Genomic DNA, 19,016 nt, shown 5'->3' on the forward strand with positions numbered 1-19,016 from the left:
CTGAGATCTCTTTACCCCCAAAATCCTCTGACCCCATGGAATTAATTTAAAGTGGCTCTTACCTTCAGCTACAGTAAGGGAGGCCAAGGAAAGGTGGGGATGTGGCAGACCCTACAGAGCAGTCAGGTGGAGCCCTGCCAGTCTCCAGTGGACAGGGAAGGGTAGTACAGCACGCTTGTGCTTGCAGCTACGCAGACAGTGAAGAAGGAAAGAGGAGGCCATGCCGTTGTGTAAAGACACACACTGGCTTCCCCTTCCACCATTTCATCCTCAGGCTTGGTTCTGAGGAGCCATGCCTGTGTTAGGGTAGTCACTACCTCAGGAATGTGGATGTGGACTGGTGGTCACTTACGCTTTTATGACACCTGTGATTCCTGTCGTTGGGTTACATCCTCTTGTTCCTGCACACCAGCCCCCTCAGCCTTTTCCATTGCGTCACTGCCTGGACTCAGTGATGAGGCTGGGGACCTGGGGACCGAGGACCTCTCTCCTTTCTCTTCTCCGGGCCTCTGCTTTATCTTCTCTCTCATAAGCCTTGCAGTTGTTGACTGCCTAAAAATATTTGCTGTGCATTATTATTATTATTATTATTTTTTTTGCGGTATGCGGGCCTCTCACTGTTGTGGCGTCTCCCGTTGCGGAGCACAGACTCTGGACACGCAGGCTCAGTGGCCATGGCTCACGGGCCCAGCCGCTCTGTGGCACGTGGGATCCTCCCGGACCGGGGCACGAACCCGTGTCCCCTGCATCAGCAGGCGGACTCTCAACCACTGCATCACCAGGGAAGCCCTGTGCATTATTTTTTGAAATGCTCATTATCCCTTATCCATTTTAAACATGGGCTTCCTGAATTCAACTAAAAGATAATTAGCTTTTGCATGTTTCATCGTCTGTTCTCTGTGAACATCAGATTTAAGAATCCTTATTACTCTATCATTGGAAAATTATGTAGTAGCAGTTTTCTCCCCTCTCTCTTTAAAGGTAATGTTGGAAGGGTAAAAGGAGTTTTGGGTTTGGTTTTTTTCTTTTTTTTCCTTCTAAATTCAGAGTAAATAATATTGAGGATTTTTTAAAATAAAGTTTTGATGCAGATTATTATTATTTATGGCAAAAATTTAGAAAATGTTATACTTTTTATTGCTAAAATAGGAAATACCCAAGTATATAAATAATTATGGAGGAAAAGGAAATTACTTATACAGATCAACCTAATTTCACTTCCCAAGCTGACTGAAATGAATATAAATTAGAGATAAAATAAATTTGATTTATTTTTCATGTGTAATTTTGGATTCAGTATTGAACAGTTGGCAAAACAGATTTTTTTTAAACTGATTTGTAACTTTGTGTTCTTTTAAAATGTCGGTTTGTTGGTGAGATGGGAGTGTTGTTTGTTTAATCTCTTCCAGGTTCTTATTTTGCTACTGACTGACTGGGTGACTCCTCCCTGGTCTGCCTGTCTATCTCAGTTTCCCTGTTTGCAAAGAATATATAGAAATTCTTGGCTGTGGCCTCATGTAGAACCATGACAACACACACAAAACCAGCTGGCTAGCAACAGCTGCAAATCAGTGCTGACTCTTATGCAGCCCTATATGCAAAAATCGGTTAACAGAACAGCTCAGTCAGTTATTCAAAAACATTTGTTGTGCCTGTGTTATGTGCAGGCACCGTATTTTAAACCAATATTAACATTCTCTGATTTAACAACAAATACTAAGGGAAAGAAATTGTTTGAATTTGATTTTCTTGCCTTCTGCCTATGTTGTGAAATATTGAGGGACAATAAATTAGACCTTGCTCAAGGTCTGGTCTCCTGTGATCAGCATTCATGTGAAAACAAATATCTTCTATGTTACACTCACGGAATTATAACTTATGAATAAGCATTTCCTTTCCATTCTTTCAATTCTTTTGAATTGAGCCTGATTGTCCTTTTTGTAGTCATCAGTTTTCTGTCTTTGAAATAATACCTGAGATTTAGAATTGTCTCTAGCATTTGTTCTCTTTTGCCCAAACAGGGAGAAAATTCCAGAACATACAGTGGGGCAGTCAGCCAAGCCCCCTCTCTACTTGTCAGGGTGACCTGGAAAATATATTTGCCTCCTTTCTGTATGCCTTAGCTCTTCCAGCTGATGGACATGATGCTTTAAATTTGCTTCACAGTTTATGAGGCATTTTCACATGTATTATTTTGTTGGACTGTCAATAGTCTTGTGATGTATGTGGGACAAATGGTATTTTAACATCATGAAGATGATATTGAGAAATTGAGTGGTTTATTTGACATCCTTGAGGACAGTGATACAATAGCACCTGATTCAGTACACAGTAGTGTGTACAATAGAAGCTGAAAACTTGGGAAAGACCTAGTTTATGGAAGAACTAGGACCAGAGCCCACATTTCTTAACTTCTTAATTCTGTTTATTTTTCCATCATGCCCCACTTTTTAAGAGTGTTTATAGTTAAATACAGGTTTGATGATGTTACCTAAAACTAATTACCTCTCATTTTTACTTTGATCTTCTTTCCAGATGCTCTGTCTGTGGTTTTTGAGATCATGATGCAAGAAGCTTTTGAGGTTCCCTCCACCCAACTCCTTTCCCTCTACGTTTTATACTACTGCCTGGCAAAGAAGACAGACCTCAGTGTAAGTGATCTACCTTAAAGCAGCAGTGAGAGCTTTAGAAGAAGCAAGCAGTGGCTGCTCAGTAGTGATGTGGGCACCAGAGGAAACCTCTGCCCTCAGCATCTGGAAAAAGATGCCTGATGTATAGCGCTGTGGCCCCGTACAACCAGGAATGAGTGTTCATCCTGTACATTTTAGGTACTGGGCTCTAACAAAGTGGAATTGGACATTCTTCCACTCGGAAGAATCTCAAGGGAAAGTCCTTATGTGCATTCTGAGACTTGAGCTAGGCTAAGTGCACCTCACACGTGCAGAAGTAGGTAATCGATGATCAGTGAGAGCTGGACATGGCATACCAACGAAGCAGTGAGGCAGCCAGCTTCGACCACGACCTCAGGTATTAAATACTCACTGTTTAATTTATGTCAGTATTTTCCTAAGGTTGCTCTGGGTCAGTCCAGAAGACTAAGTTTGGTTTCATCTCTTAGGTTAGGATATTTAGTCATTGTTTATTGCTATCCTAAGAATAACAACAGTAACAACAACAATAGCTAATACTTAAATGGCACTTACTTTACACCAGGCTGTGTTCTTGGTGTTTTAGATTTATTAATTCATTTAATCCTCACAACTCCATGCAGATGAGAAGACTGGGGCACAGAGATGTTACATAGTAGCCACCCAGCTAGTAGGTGATGAAGCCACCTGGTGAAGCCAAGCAGCCTGGCCCTACAGTCTGCCCTTAACCTCACATGTAACACCAAAAACTACTACTTTGGGTAGGAACTGAAAAGATCATTTAGTCTAGCCCCCATTCTAAAAAAATTTATTGTGTGTTTTGTTTTTGTAAGATGAATGTCATAGCCTATGGCACACCTCACATTCATTAGTTCATTAAATATATATTGAGCAACTACTACATTCCATACATTTCAAGTGCTCCTTATACAGTGGTGAGCAAAAATTTCCTTCTTACAATCTAAGATGAATATAGGCATTTAAAACAAACGCATGAATATAAAATGATGACTATAATGATCACTACAAAGACGTCTTCTATGAAAAGCCTGTATGGTAGTGAGTTTTTGTTTGTATTTTAAACTTGTTAGGAAAGCCTTCTTCCTTAAGGAAATATTTCCTGAGTTAATATTTGAAGCATGAACAGGAATTAACAGACTGAAGAGAGGAAGAACAATCCGAAAAGAGAAAGTGACATGTGCAAAAGTCCTGTGGCAGAAAGAACATGCTGAGCAGAAAGGGGCTGGAAGAAGCTAGGAAGATAGTGTAGCTGCCACAGAGAGAATTGTAGGGTGAGATGAGATTGCAGAAGGTAGGTCATGCTAAGCTGTTTCATCTACATTCTAAAAATAGTGAGAAGCCACTGAAAAGCTTTAAGCAGAAGGGGTGGCATGATCAGATTTGTGTATCTGGGCTGTAACATGGGTAGGAGGTTGGATCAGGGCCAGGGTGGTTATGGTCAGAGCACGTAGGAGACTGTCGTGGTCGTCTGAGTAAGAGTAATGGTAATGTGGGGACCAGAATGTGGTGGAGTTACAAAGTAGCCGATGACCGTATCTAGGAGGCAAAGAGCATGATGAGGAAGGAAGTAGATGTGGAGGCAGGGAGGTGGGGGTGAAGTCTGACCTCCTCAGTTTCTGCCTGGGGTATCTGGACAAAAGGGTCACCATGTGTTTGCAAAGACTTCTTTTGATGAGGAAGATCGTTAATTTGGCTCTGAATATTGCATTTGAGATACCTTTGAGACAGTCAAGAGATTTCACAAGGGAAATTGGCATCTTAATGGAAAAATCTGGACTGGAGATGTAATTTACAAATCCACGTGTAAGTGTCTGCAGACGAGCCACAGGCCAAAAGGAGAGTCAGGAATGTGTTGGAACAAACACCGTGGGAGGAGGTGGTCTGCATGTAGAACGCTCCTCAGAGGGTAGGTGAGACGAGGACTTTTATGAAATGCATTGAACTTAGTGGTGTGAGGGCCATAGAGTAATGGAGCAGGAAACCAAATTGGAGTGGATTGTGGAGTGAGTCCGAGGTGCAGAAAGGAGACAGTGAGCATCAGCGGTGTTTTGAGATGTCTGGCTGTGAAGGGGAGTGGAGGGAGGAAGGAGAGAAGGAGGGTTTGCTTTGTATTAATGGGAGAAGCTGAAGCATAAAATGAGAAAACCTTGAGGACATTGGTAAAATAGCTCCTGATTTAGTCCATAATAGTACATAGAGTAGAAGGTAAAGGCTTGGAAGAGACCTGATATTTTCTGTTAACACATAACTAGCCTTTCATCTAAGCAGCAGTGGTTGTATTTTTCCCAGTCATCCAAAAAATCTCTAACACATCCATTTGCTTTCATTCATCTTTGTAAAAGTGCTTTTGGAAGAATCACCATTGCAGCACCATCACCACCCCTGCTCAGTTCTAGCACAGCAAGGATGCTGCTCATTTGGCTTTTAGCCCCTGTTGCACCCTGATACTATAGGTCATGTTTTTCCCTAAAGAAAAGAAAAAATGCTTCTAAGCCTCCTTATTAACTTTTCCCTGGGCCCCTTTTCATGCAGTTTTTGTGGGGGAAAATCAAACCTCCAAGGGATTTGCTTTCGCAAGTGAAATGACCTGGTCCTTCATTGCCAACTCTCTTGCTTATGTGTGCTGCAGAAGCCCCTGAGGAGGCTTTGCTTTCCTCCCAAGGTCTTTGCTTGTTTCAAAGGTTTAGAAAAACCTTAAGAAATTGCACTTGCATTGCACGAAGGTCATTCCCAATAAAGAGGTTTGGGTACCCCACTTATATACCTGGCTGCAATTGTAGCTTGCACACTTCGTTCATTCTCTGACCAGCGCAGGGCCACCTGAGCTTTGCGTTCTGTATTTCCAAGCTGGAACAAAGGCTCAGGCCGCTGTGTGCTCCTACTGCACCAGCACCGAGAAGATCACAGCCCTCGTCTGGGGAGTTGCCAACGCTCTCCTCAGGCCTGTCTTTACAGTGAGTCCCCCGTCCCTGCTGTTGCTAGTCTGCAGCAGCCTTAGCAATGCTTGTACTTTGCCCCTTCTTTTCCCGTGTCTCATAAGGCTTCAATTTTATTGAAGTGTAATTTTGCACCCTGGGTTGAAAGAAATGATTGCCAAGTGTTTCTGATTGCCTAATTGATTTTTGAGAGGCGTAAATCTATCTAAAGGCAGCCTAATAGTTATATTTATTTGAACACTGTGAAGTAGAAGGAGTCTTATTGCTGAATTGTTTAAAATTCAAAAAGCTTGCTCTGTCATTTCATAGCAGTGTGAGTACAGGGCTAACAGCATGGGTAATCTTTGTTGATTGTCTCGAGGCAGTGCTGGTCCAGAGTGTACGCTTTATTTTTATTTTGTTTTGCTTTTCTGATAGTAAAAGGAACTCTTACTCACTGCCCCAAATTTGGAAAGTAATGAAAAGTACAAAGAAGAAAACCAAAATTGCTTGTAATTTCACTGCCCAGAAATCTGTTAACATATTGGGCATTTCTGTTCTGTATTTTTCATTAAACATAAATATCTTTTCTTTCCAAAATTAGAATTATAATGTACCTTTAGTTTTGTTATTTTGCTCCTTTTACTTAATGTTATAACATGTTCTTTTTTCCTCTGTGTCATTAAAAATCACATTTTTGCGTACAAAATGCATTTATGCATTGCTTGGCTGCACCGTGATCTGGTGTATTCTGTTGCAGTGGGAAGAGGAGAGGAACTTTGGTGCATCCCTGTTACTCCCAGGCCTAAAGCAGAAGAATTCGGTGGGGTTGAGTTCCCAGTTGTACGGCTATGCGCTTCTTGGTAAGCTGGAGGTCCTTACAAACATTGTTCTTCATGGATAGAACTGATGCATTCTTTTACTTCATAATAAAATTATAATTTGATTTAAATTTGTGAGTGAAATTCCAATACAGCTTTCATTTTTAGACGTAAAACTAGACTTTGATGGCCTTACAGTTATGACCTAAGACAATAAAGCGGGTTCTAAAACCTCCCACCACTGGCAAGGTGAGAATTAGTTCTGATGGCTCTCGATTATATTTAGTGGTGATCAGTGTGAGGAAGGGATAAAGAAAGGAAAGTTCTGACCCTCTTTTGGGAGAACTGGCCAGTAGGATCTTTCCCATTATTAACAAAGATCTTTCTGTCTCTTAAATCTAAAGTCCAGGAGGAAAGAAATTAAGAGTTGGAGTTGAACACATATCCTTGGTATTGTTTTCAGGTGTGAGGGAAGAGAAACTCAGAGAGCACATCCAGCAGCACTTGGGAAAGCAGAGAGGGGCTCACTGGTGCAATGTGGCTGTGCCACACACAGGACAGCTAGCTCTGCTTTAGGCCCCGGATTGCATGAGAATCAGACAGGAGGGCAAAGCCTCCTGAGGAGCAGCCTCGGCACTTGGGTTGTGTGGAATCTGGGCAAATAACATTCACCCTAAATGTGCATAAAATGTGTCCCAATTTACACAGGTTTATTAAATGCATGTTATTTCATTATCCTTGCAGTCTCTCTCCTAAGTAGGTAGGCATTTGAGAAAGTCCCTTCTGATCATACATTGTGTCTGCTTACCTTTGTTTTCTGAAAATCATCTAAGTTATAGCAGTTTGACTGCTTTTGGAGTTGATCTTCACCAATAAAATGTAGTGTGGCATTCTCAGATGCTGATTCTGATAGAAACTGACTCAGAGAGAGGACTTCATCAGGCTGGTGATCAGACTAACAAAAGAGTTGACCACTCTTTTTAAAAATCATTTTCTCTTTACTTACCATCTACTTTTGATATTGATTTACACGTTTTTGGCCTTTGCCTTCAGATGAGCACTCAGGATTGTTACACTGCATGAATTGGCCGGGAAGTTGTCAAGGCTAAGAAAATATACTTTGTTGTTCCTGTTGCTAAGCAGAGGCCCGGGTGTTTTGGGTCTGGGAGCATCAGATCCAAAGCCCTTTGCTCTCACTGTGTCCTGTGCTGCGCAGCCTCATTCACCTCTGACAGAAGCAGCTTCCCAGAACGTGACTGCAGCCAACCCCAAGCATCTTACAGATCTAAAATTAGCTGTCACCTGATGAGCTTTGTCTATTTATGTTCCACTACAGCTTTCCCAAATCCTCCTTCCCGGGAAAGATAAGTGAAGGTAGATTTAAGACCTGGCAGCTCAAGGTGACTTGGGTCATTAGTGCAGAAGTTTCTGTTCCCCAGGAGTCCAGAGACAGCCCCTGTCCTCACTCGGGGACCTTGCTGCCAGCCATGTTTTAAGCTCCAGTTGTGATTGTTTGAGGTACCAAGAGAAACATTCATGTCCTGATACCCAAAAGGATGAATGAGGACTATACGATTTAAGTACTGATGAACCTCAAATAAAGGAAAGGAGAGCAAAGTGAGATTTTTTTTTTTTTCATAAAGAGTGTTTCATGGGGTGTTTTGGAGAATTTTGAAAAATGTCAAACATTTCCTGGCAGGGGAAGTTGTCAGATGTTGACAAGATTTCCACTGGGAAAAAGTTGTGGAATTTCTTTTTCAGAGGAAGATTTTGTTCTTGAAACAAAACTAGTATTTCAGTTGTTTGACTTGTTTTGTCAGGGTAGTTCCACTTAGAGGCAGATATAACAACCTATGTAGGGACTTCCCTGGTGGTCCAGTGGGTAAGACTCCACACTCCCAATGCAAGGGGCCTGGTTTCGATCCCTGGTCAGGGAACTAGATCCCACATGCGTGCCGCAACTAAGAAGTCCGCATGCCGCAACTAAAGATCCCACGTGCCACAACTAAGACCCGGCATAGCCAAATTAAAATAAATAAATAAAAAATAAATAGCAACGTCTGTAAATTTCCCTCAACCCTTTGATTCATATATCCTCATGATAATCTCCAGTAGTCCAAATGAAAAAGAGGAAAGATAAGTTCACATGACTTTATACTGAAAGGTGTATACATAGAATTTTACATTTTTCATCATACATCCAAAGTGTCCCCATTCACTGGGTGGGATGAGGCTCTTGGTATAGGTTTGAAACGATCCTTCTCTATTTCTAGAGCTGCCAGGTAAGTATTCGCTTGTGCCTTCAAGTCCTCCGTCTCAGACATAGTGGGAAGCCACAGCTGAGCCTTCTTCATTGTTCTTTTTGGCCACAGGGAAGGTGGAATTGCAGCAAGGGCTGCGGGCTGTGTACCATAACATGCCCCTGCTGTGGCAGCCAGGGTACCTCAACAGAGCCCTTCAAGTAATGGAGAAGGTGGCCTCCTCCCCAGAAGACGGAAAGCTGTGTAGAGAAGCGGTAAGTTCCCTGTCTAATTCAGTGGGATTTATCATCTCCTGTTACTCATAAGTCAGGCTTTGGATTTGTTTTCCTTGTCTCCCCCATGCCCCACTTTCTTTATCTCTATAGAATCATGTACTTATTCAGGTGAAAAGGAGTGAAAAACCACAAACATTCTCAATGTTACTGACAAAAAGCACTAGAAAATAAGATTGATGTTGATTTTATAGTTCAGTATCTGGGAGGAAGACCATTCCCCTTCCCTAAAATTCAAACTGAATTCTGTAAAATACTGTTTAATTCCGCCCGACCCCTAAAGTAAAACCTCAGTAGGAGCTTGAGAGGTTAAGATTTCATCTTTAATTTTTGGCATTTCTGTCTCCTCATTTAGTCCCTGGAGCCTAACTACCTGTCAGTTTTTTCCATCATACAAGCTCTCAAGAAATGAGTCTAGGAACTAGAGATGGCACTGTCTTTCTTTCCTTCCATTAAACTATTCTGTGGTGAATGCATGATGCTGAGGAGATCTGGACCAAATGTTCCTTTCATAGTTCTAAGGCGTTCACTTTGCCTGGACTAGGACACTGTCCTCCCACCAGCCTCAAAGCTCATCCCTCTTGGTCACCTTGGGCTCTTGACACTACGAAGTTACTAGAGTGAGCTCAGGCTACAGGAAAGCACGCGACGAGCTTACACCCGATAGGGAGCCAACAGTGTTCGCTCCTGCCCAAGCAGCTGTTGTAGCCAGAGTGAGGCATAGAAGGACATCAGTTGTTTCATTAACAGGGTGTAAAAGTTAACTTTGAGCAGCTGCTTATCTGTTTTGCCTTGATGCTGATCACTAGGACTCACCTCATGGCTTCTGCGCAGTCACAGGATGCACAAGTCTGGTCCCTATACTGGCTCCTTATACTGGTGTCTAGTGAGGCCTTATGTTCTCTGCCAGACATTTACCAAGTATACACATTTCTAAATACATTTTCATGTTTTAACCCTGCTGTAGTCAGTGCTGGTGATTGAAAACACAAAATTATACATAAATGCTTTGCCAGGGAAATACTCCTTCCAGTTGGAGACAGATTTGCGTTGTTTGTGTTCTGACTTCATAGGAATGTGATTCAGATGTCAGCAAGAGTGGGATATGTGTCACATATATGTATGTGTATATGTATATATATGTATATCCCACATACACATTTGGGTATAATATATTAGTGGCATTCAAAAGCCTTGGAGTATTTTCTGGATTTTTGTTCTGAAGTGACATGGACAGAATTAATCGTTATCCATGCAGGTGCTAATGCTGGCCTTGAGGTTGTTTCTGTCCCATCTCTGATGATTAGGCCCTTTGAGGGTCGAGGGAGGTTGCCCCAAAATGAAAGTGGTAGGGGAGAGGGGTCAAAACAAAAAGAAGCCTTCCGTTTTATAGTTTATTTACTTTGTAAGCCATAGAAATCACCTGTTACAATAAATTTCATGTATGCCTATCTGGTCTTTGTCAGCAGCTTATATAGATTGACTGATCCCTAATCTCTGGATACCCTATGAGCTAAAATTTTTCTCTGAAGAAGGTCCCTGCCTAGATTCAGAGGTTTTACTGTGCATTCAAAGTGGCCCATTTTGGTTCTGGTCTGTAGTGGTTTTTCTTTCCCTTTCTCCCAATTCCAAAGCAATTGAGGAAGAAAAACATGGAAGGGGTGGTACTTCAGTACCCATCAAGCATGATTCTTGGATTCTTACCTGGGTGATTAAAAGTGAAATCAAAAGCTGCTGTGTTGATTCACTTATACAGATAATTCTGAGCTTGCTTATTGTTCCATTTGTTTTGTACTAAGTGTTCATGCCATGGGACAGGGTGTTTCTAGTGTAAAATTATATAACCATTTCTGTTCCCTATAATTTGATAAGAGAACTCTTCTCGCAATATTTTAGATCCCAGGTTTCCCTTCCTTTCCCTTCTCCAGCCTCCCTCCCAGTGCTTTCAGGGCCACAGGATGTTTAATCTCTGCCCCCCTTTCTGCTCTGCAGCTCGATGTGCTGGACAGAGCGCTGAAGGTGGCTCTGACCGCTCCAGCCCAGGGGTCTTCAGAGGACCAGCCCCAAGAAGGTGAGAAGACCCAGAGGTCAGAAGAACTGGTGGAGCAGCTGGATGTGGAGGAAACTGAACAGTCCAAGCTTCCCCGTTACCTGGAACGATTTGAGGTGAGTTGTAGCAGAATTGAGTCCCTCTCAGCTGTGCATTAAGCATGCTTCTCTGCCATGGTGATAGACCAGCAGTCCTTTCATGCATCAATGTCACACACAAGGGCATTAAAAACTGACATCAAAAATCACATTGTTGGGCTTCCCTGGTGGCGCAGTGGTTGAGAGTCCGCCTGCCGATGCAGGGGACACTGGTTCGTTCCCCAGTCCAGGAAGATCCCACATGCCGTGGAGCGGCTGGGCCCATGAACCATGGCCGCTGAGCCTGTGGCGTCCGAAGCCTGTGCTCCGCAACGGGAGAGGCCACAACAATGAGAGGCCCGCATACAGGAAAAAAAAAAAAAAAAAAAAAATCACATTGTTATTGCTTCACACAGGAAGTGGTCTTAAAAGAAACAAATGGAATTTTTATGCTCCTTTTCATACTTGAGCGAATCGGTCACAGTTTTCCTAAGGCAGCATGTCATTATCCGCTACTCATCCCTGACGTCTGCCTGATGGATGGGTAACAGTTTGCCTTCTCATAGCAAGCACCTGACTTCAGCCCTGGGTGAAGAGGATCTGGTCATTTCTCCATATTACATTGAACCTTCTTGATCACCAGAAACCCAGGTAGAAATCACAAAGCCTCATCTGAATATGATGAAGATGAAAGGCAGGCATCTTCTCTTGCTCGGCTTTGTGGTGTGCACTAGGGCCATTGGAAATGCTCTCTGGACTACATGGATGGTGTAAACAGGTTTCTACAGGTTTCAGGACAGCCCTGAGCACTCAAACTGCCTTTGGTAGCTTTCAACTCTACGTCCCAAAATGCTCTGTGATCAGAGTCAGGGAGGAAGAGCCATGTTCAGATTTTAAGCCCTTGGCCTCTTCCTTGCTGTGTTTCTCATCTATTTAGCAAAAAGCGGGGGGAAAAAAAAATTGCTGCCTGAAGGAGAATTCATTGTGTGAAGCAGAAAACGTTCCCATCCCTCTCAGCTGACCCATTGTGTCCTTTTGGTGCAGAGGGATGTATACTTTGCCAGAGTATTACATTGAAATCTTTGCAGTAATTATATTGAACCAGCTGTGGGAAATCTATTTCCCCTTGTTCTAAGGAGGATCCTAATACCTTTAGTAGCTGTTTTTCCGGGTACTTCTATAAGGTAATTGCTCAACTTCCCCTTTTTATAATTTAGAAACTGAAAAAGGAAGGTTAATCGATGTTTTCAGGGTACACGGAGAATTAGCAGCTAGGTTAAGAATTTACATACCTGTTCTTTCCTCTTAACTTTGCAGATTTAGAAAAGCTAAAAAGCAAAAAATCTGCTTAGCCCCATAGATTATCATTTACCATGTTCTTATTGACCAAGGCTGCCCCACGACTCTTAAAAGTTACCACCTTTTTCTTATTGCTTATATATTTAATCTCGGAGAATAGAAATCTGTGCCAGCATTGAATTCTCAGCCCTCACTCTTCCACAGTGCATTTTTTTTTTTAATTCACACAAAAAAAGACCAATATTTCTTGACTGCTAGTTGTGTGTTAGGCACTACTGCGTTTCCTTTACCCTTACCTGGGTGGTAGATACTGCTCTTCCTGTGTTACATGACACTAAGGTTGAGGGAACCTAGTCCATAAGTGACTGACTTTGGATTTGAACACAAATTTGAACACTTTGGATTTGCTGACTCAGAGTTGAGTCCTTATTCTGGTGTCCCAAGCTGTCTCCTTGGCCTCAAACCAGGTGGGAAGTGATATCAGAAAGAAAGAATTCTCATTTTACGCTTCCTTTTCTTCCTGGTGCCTGATTTTTATTAGTCCCAGGTAATCTTTTGGGGGCTCATTTTTGTGGCTGACCTGTCACACCAGACGTGTGACCACTCCTTGAAGCCCGTGGATCCTTCCCACCTTCCAGCCCCTGCTGTTAGAGCAGGCCTCATCACCTATGCCAGTAGATTGCATTTGTTTTGTGGAACATGGGGTGTGTCATATATGCTAAGTCTGGGGCCATAAGTGGGTCTCTGATGATCTACATCTTGAAGCACTTAAGTAGATTAGTGTTTTTAGTACTTTACTTCTCCAGAAATACAATACTGACCAAATCGAGCTGCCGTTTCAGATGGAGCCATAAGTAGTCAGGATGTCAAGGCTGACCTGCAGTGAAGCACAGCACGTGCAGGCTTATAATAGCGCAGGCACTCATGGGAGCTGTTTAGCATGCCGTTAGTAAGAAAGCGTTGACATGAATTCCATCTGTTGAAAGGAATACTGGTTAGGCAAACATGTATCCCAGTAATTCTAAAGGAAAAGCTATGGATGAACTTGCTCCATTTTATCAGCTGCTTCTGCCATTTTGTTTCCATCTTAGGGTTCTTTGTTCTTGGAGTTTGCTGCTTGGTTTGGTGCAGGTCAGAATGGAAATGAAGGTTTCTTTTCTTGTGCAGTGTTTGTGGTCTAAAACAAGAAATTACACAGGGAGTCACAGCATATGGAGTTCCATTTACCGTTTGTGAGTGAAGGGGAAGAAATGACATGTGGTGCATCTTAGCAGAATTGCTGGGCTGAAATTAAAAAAAAAAGCAAAAGCTAACAGTGCCTGGATGAAAGGCAGCATGACAGGCTCCCAATAAAGTACCTTCTCCTGTGAGCAGAATGTGTGGAGATTTTGTAAGTGACTTAACCTCTTCTCTTTTCCTCTTTGTATTCTTTACCTACCTGCCCCTCCCACATCTTCTTTTTTTTTTTTTTTTTTTTTCCTTTGTTTCCAATAGGCCTTACATTCTAAGCTACACGCTCTGGGCAAAGTTGAGTCAGAAAGCCTTCTGACCCTGACCACCCAGCTTGTCAAGGAACAGCTCCCTACCTGTGAAGCAGAAGACATCGCTGCCTATGAGCAGAAGCTGCAGCAGTGGCATCTGGATTGGGTACATTTGATTCAGAGGGAAAAGGAGCAGAGGGAGAGGGCCAAGCAGGCGCAGGAGGCTCGAAGAGCAGCAGAGGCATCTGCCTAATTAGGCCCCTCAGGGGCCACGGGAACTTCACAAGAGCCCATCTCAGGATCCACAGTGACCATGAGGGCAGCCTCAGTGTCCTGCATCCACCTTCTCCTGTTCTTAAAGCAGACCCCCTAAGGTACAGAAGCCACGCTGTTCACATGTCAAGCCATGTGACCACCCACCCGGATGCCAAGAAGACTGTGGAACCATGAAAGTGGCAAATGGTCAGACTGAAGCCACTAGCTAAATACCTTAAATAAGGGCTCTCGACGCTTATAGTGGAGTTCTTGGGGGACAGGGATCAATTTTGAAGACTGAAAATCCCTGATACCTAGCGATGGTGGTGGGAGAAGCTGTGACTGAAGAATCTGGTCTCAAGCACAAGTTTTTGAATGGTCTCTGTGTCCCCAGCCGAGGCCACCTGCAGGTCCTGAGACCTTGTCCCCTAGTCCCCTCTTGCGTGCAAGCTCTCAGCCTGAGCTGGGTATGGGATGCCCGCACATCCCCACTTTCCCCTCCCAGACCTGAACTGGGAGAAGTTCAGTACAGGAGCAAACACAAGACCTACTGGCTCTCAAATTTCAGGGACCCCCGGTGGCATTTTTAGCATGTCAGGGCTTTTGAGGAGAGAGCTAGCCCTAGCTCTGAAGCTTCCGTGGCTTGACTCCCCATCATGTTGCGGTAACTTTCCTACAAAGCATTGTCTCAGCCCCTCATCAAGTAGGTAAAGTGAGCCTTCTGTGTACACACATGAACACACATACAATTTGTGAACACAAGTTTCAGTTAGCAATTGGAGAAAATGAGAGATGGGATGGGGCTTGCAGTGCGTAGAAGACATGACTGATTGTAAAACTGTCAGGAGGTGGAAATTTTCTCTCTGGGGTTTCTCTGTGGAAGGGGTCAGTGGCCGCTCTTGCTTGCTGTGTAATTTTGCCCTCATGTGTAGTGGTGTACTTTTATGCAGGATTGTGCTTTTGTATCAAGAACCTGTGGAAATAAATGTTCTAGGATCATTTTGGTGTATTCTTCATCTTTGGGGCAAGGGAGGGAGAAGTAGGGAGTTTCATCGTCATTATAGTCACTATGATTTTGAGCAGCATATTTTCAACCCTCCTTCTCCAGTAGACTGTGGCATTTGTAATAATAATAATAATCACCACAACCACTAACTTGTGTTCAGAACTCGCTGAGCTCCAGCAACCCTATGAGTGAGCTACTCTTACCCTATTTTTGAATAAGGAAACTGAAACTAAGTAACTTATGTGGGGTCAGGTTCCCACTGCTTCTCACCCTGCATGTTCCCTCCGTACATACCTGCAATCCGTATCCAACACAGGGCCTGAGTCTTACTTAAGAAGAGGGTTATGACCAAAAGTTGGTTCTGACATTTTGGTTTATCAAGGGCAGGACTTTTTCAGCCCTTATTATATCAAGAGGCAGGTTCAAGATACATCAAAAGACGCCTTTTGCTCAGTAAATTAACAACCATCACACATGAAGCATCTGGTTGATATTTCAGCTCATAGTTTTGCCTGCATTTTCCTCCTTGTCTGTGCCTGTGGCACTTTACTTCCAGGCTTCAAGAGACCACTTCACTGTGCTGCTGCCCAGCAGGAGTTTCCAAGCTCTCCACTCCCGGACTTCTTCCACACATGTGCCCGCATCTCTCTCAGGAACTCTCGAGAGTCTTTCCCCACCATCTACTCCCCTTTCCCCAGGCTCTCCTCCCCTGAGCTATAGGATACCCTACCACCCTCCTAGATGGTGAGAGCTGACCACAGTTGTCCTTGGTCTTTTCACCAATATCACCGTCTGTATTTCTTCCACGTGGATGGAGAAACTACTGTCAGTACCCTGGCCTCTGGGGATGACCTGAACTGTAACAGATGACCTTCCCTCTAGCTGACCTGCCATAGTCACAGTCAGACCTCCAGTCTCGTATCACTAATCCAAGCTCTTACAGCCTGAAGTCGCATTCTCCCAGTCTTCCCTTTCTCTCATCATGTGACTCCCGCTGAACCAGCTCTTCCCTGTACTTTCTGCCTGTAAACCCTTAGCCTTAACCCTGTCACTCAAACCCTCAATCTCCAGAATTCAGACCCTGCTTGCCTGCCTTCCAGTCTGGGCCCCATGGTTGGCCATCCCACTGATGCATCTCTAATTTCTTCTCATTCCCTTTATCCAGGCCCACTTGGCGTCCACAGACCTGTATCCTTGGAGCCACCTGTTATGGGTTGAATGGTGTCCACCCACCACCACCAAGGAAAAAATATGTTGAAGCCCTGACCCCAATGCCTTAGAATCTGACCTTAGCTGGAAATAAGGTCTTTACAAAGATAATCAAATTAAAATCAAATTATAAAAAGGAGAAATTTGGACAAAAGATAGATACGGAAGGAAGACAAGGTGAAGACACACGGGGAGAAGATGGCTACCTGAATGGAGTGGTGCATCCACAAGCCAAGGATTGCAAGCCAACAGCAGAAGCCAGAAGAGACAAGGAAGGATTGTCTCCTGGAGCCACCAAAGAGAGTGTGACCCTGCTGACAACTTGATTTTGAACTTCTAGCCTCCAGTTCTGCTTTTTTAAGCCACTCAGTTTTTGGTACTTTGTTACAGCAGCCCTAGGAGACAAACACACCACCACTTGTTCTCTGTCTCCTTGCTTCTGACCCACTAAGTTTGACATACAAAGTTGTAATGTCAGGCTGATTCCTCTACAGATTTACAGCTGTCCTCCTCAACTTAGTTCTTTCATTTCTCTTACTGACTCTCATTTTTACCTCAATAGCTTCTCTATTGGGTCTGCTTAAGCCCTGGACCCTTGCCCCACCAGAACTGTGAGCAGATGTTCCTGCCTCCTGCTTTATCAAGAAAATTTAGGCCACATAATACAACCTCAGTCTCCCTTGTTTCTGCCTTAACAGCTCTCTCCTTTCCTGTTCTCTCCATCATCCCTTCTACTTCAAAGTGATAGGTGTCCCCGCCCTCCTTTCCAAGGTTAGGCTCTTCACTTGTGACCTGATTCCTCACCTGCCTGCCTGTTCCAGGCCATCTTCTCTTTCCATCTTGCATCGTCTCTACAGATTTCTTCTTCCAAGCCTGCAATCTTATTCAAGACTTCCTTCCCTTTTAGAAACAAAAAAGCCTTTATCCTGCCATCAGTCAAGCTCCTACCCTGTCCCTCCTTCCTTTTGTCTCCAAACTTCTTAAAAGGGTATCTCCACTTACTGGTTCGTTGCTGGTTCATTAGACCCTGAGAATTTGGCTTTCACTCTGCTGCATACCAACTGCAGTGACTCTTTCCCCTCTGCTCTGTTCAGCAGCACTGATCACTCCCTTAGAAGCTTGGTGACTACAGCACACAGGCTGTCTCTGTTCTGGCGCTGCTTTCCTGCGCTCACAGGCCTCTGTGTGGCACATACTGTATGCTGGGCACTGTACTAGGAACTGTTGAGCTTACACAGATGAGTACACGATAGACCCTACCCTCAAATAACTTATATTCTAGGGAGAGAGAGGGGGCAGGCACATATGCACCTATCATGCTTCATGCATGATGGTTAATTTACTGAGCAAAAGGCGCCTTTTGATGTATCTTGAACCTTCCTCTTGATATAATAATGGAGTGGTTGAAAAAGCCCTGCCCTTGATAAACCAAAAAGTATCATTAGAGACACAAAGTGATATGGGTGTTCACAGCAAGAGCACTTCAAGCCCAGAGATGGGAAAGCTCTAATGAAGGGAAATCATCATCACCTGTTTTGTGCTTTAGTCAGTCACATAGGTCTGTCTCAGGCTGTCTTGGGGTAGAGATGGTCCTCTTCTTCCCCATGGAGTCGTGTAAAGTAGGTGTTCAAGAGAAATTAAGTGGCACTGGAATGAACCCACACCCACCCTGCGCGTCCCCCGCTCCCCCACCAAAAAAGGAAGAAGAAATAGAAGAAAAAGGCAGAGTAGTAGAAGAAGAAAAAACAATTATGAGGTACACATACCTTGCTCTCCTCTTCTTGGGGCTGTGTTGCCTTGGCACCAAACTTTGCCTTTTGTTTTCATACCTTCTAGCTGGCTGTGGACATCAGATATGTGTGTGGGAAATTTGTCCATTTTACAAATAGAGGCCTTGAAAACTGGTTTATCAAAGTCGTTTTTTCACTCAATGAAATAACATATTAGTGAGTCCAGGGATGCTGCTAAACCTCTTACAGTGCATAGGGCAGCCCTCATAACAAAGAACTATCTGGTCCAAAATGTCAGTGGTGCCAAGCTTACAAAACCTCGTCTAGGGTATACAAGCCAGGCAGCCACAGGAATTTTTGCAGTGATGTACATTAGTTGTTTCTTGTCTAACTGTATATGAGTATAAAATATGCAGTGATAGAGGGTGGGCCATTATCCTTCCTCAGAAAAGTCCATATGGAAAAGGGTAAATGGTGATTTATATGATTTTTTTCTTTTTTTAAATTGAAGTATAGTTAATTTACAATGTTGTGTTAGTTTCTGGTGTACAGCAAAGTGATGCAGATATCTATATATTTTCCCATTATAGTTTATTACAAGATATTGAATACCGTTCCCTGTACTATACAATGGGACTTTGTTTATCTGTTTTATATGTAGTAGTTTGTATCTGCTAATCCCGAACTCCTACTTTACCCTCCCCATCCCTTTTCCCCTTTGGTAACCGTTAGTTTGTTTCCTATGTCTGTGAGTCTGTTTCTGTTTTGTAAACAAGTCCATTTGTATCATATTTTAGACTCCACATATAAGTGATATCATATTTGTCTTTGTCTGACTTATTCTACTTAGTATGATAATCTCTAGGTCCATCCATGTTGCTGCAAATGGCATTATTTCATTCTTTTTTATGGCTGAGTAGTATTCCATTGTGTGTGTGTGTGTGTGTGTGTGTGTGTGTGTGTACATCACA

The 19,016-nt window shown here is 43.3% G+C and overlaps 1 protein-coding gene across 4 annotated transcripts in view; it reads left to right on the forward strand.

Annotated features, from left to right (window-relative positions):
- The window catches only part of MRPS27 (mitochondrial ribosomal protein S27), a 90,914-nt gene extending 75,813 nt beyond the window's left edge, over positions 1-15,101 (forward strand). For all 4 annotated transcript variants that reach the window (XM_033429983.2, XM_033429984.2, XM_004270794.4 and 1 more), the window contains exons 7-11: positions 2,536-2,651; positions 6,345-6,447; positions 8,778-8,920; positions 10,931-11,104; positions 13,859-15,101. In XM_033429983.2, the coding sequence (XP_033285874.1) occupies positions 2,536-2,651; positions 6,345-6,447; positions 8,778-8,920; positions 10,931-11,104; positions 13,859-14,098 (776 nt within the window). In that variant the 3' untranslated portion in view covers positions 14,099-15,101. The remainder of the gene's footprint in view (positions 1-2,535; positions 2,652-6,344; positions 6,448-8,777; positions 8,921-10,930; positions 11,105-13,858) is intronic.
- Positions 15,102-19,016: the final 3,915 nt, after the last annotated feature.

The sequence above is a fragment of the Orcinus orca genome, chromosome 3 (genome assembly GCF_937001465.1).
Source record: "Orcinus orca chromosome 3, mOrcOrc1.1, whole genome shotgun sequence".
In the NCBI taxonomy this organism is placed as follows: Eukaryota; Metazoa; Chordata; class Mammalia; order Artiodactyla; family Delphinidae; genus Orcinus; species Orcinus orca.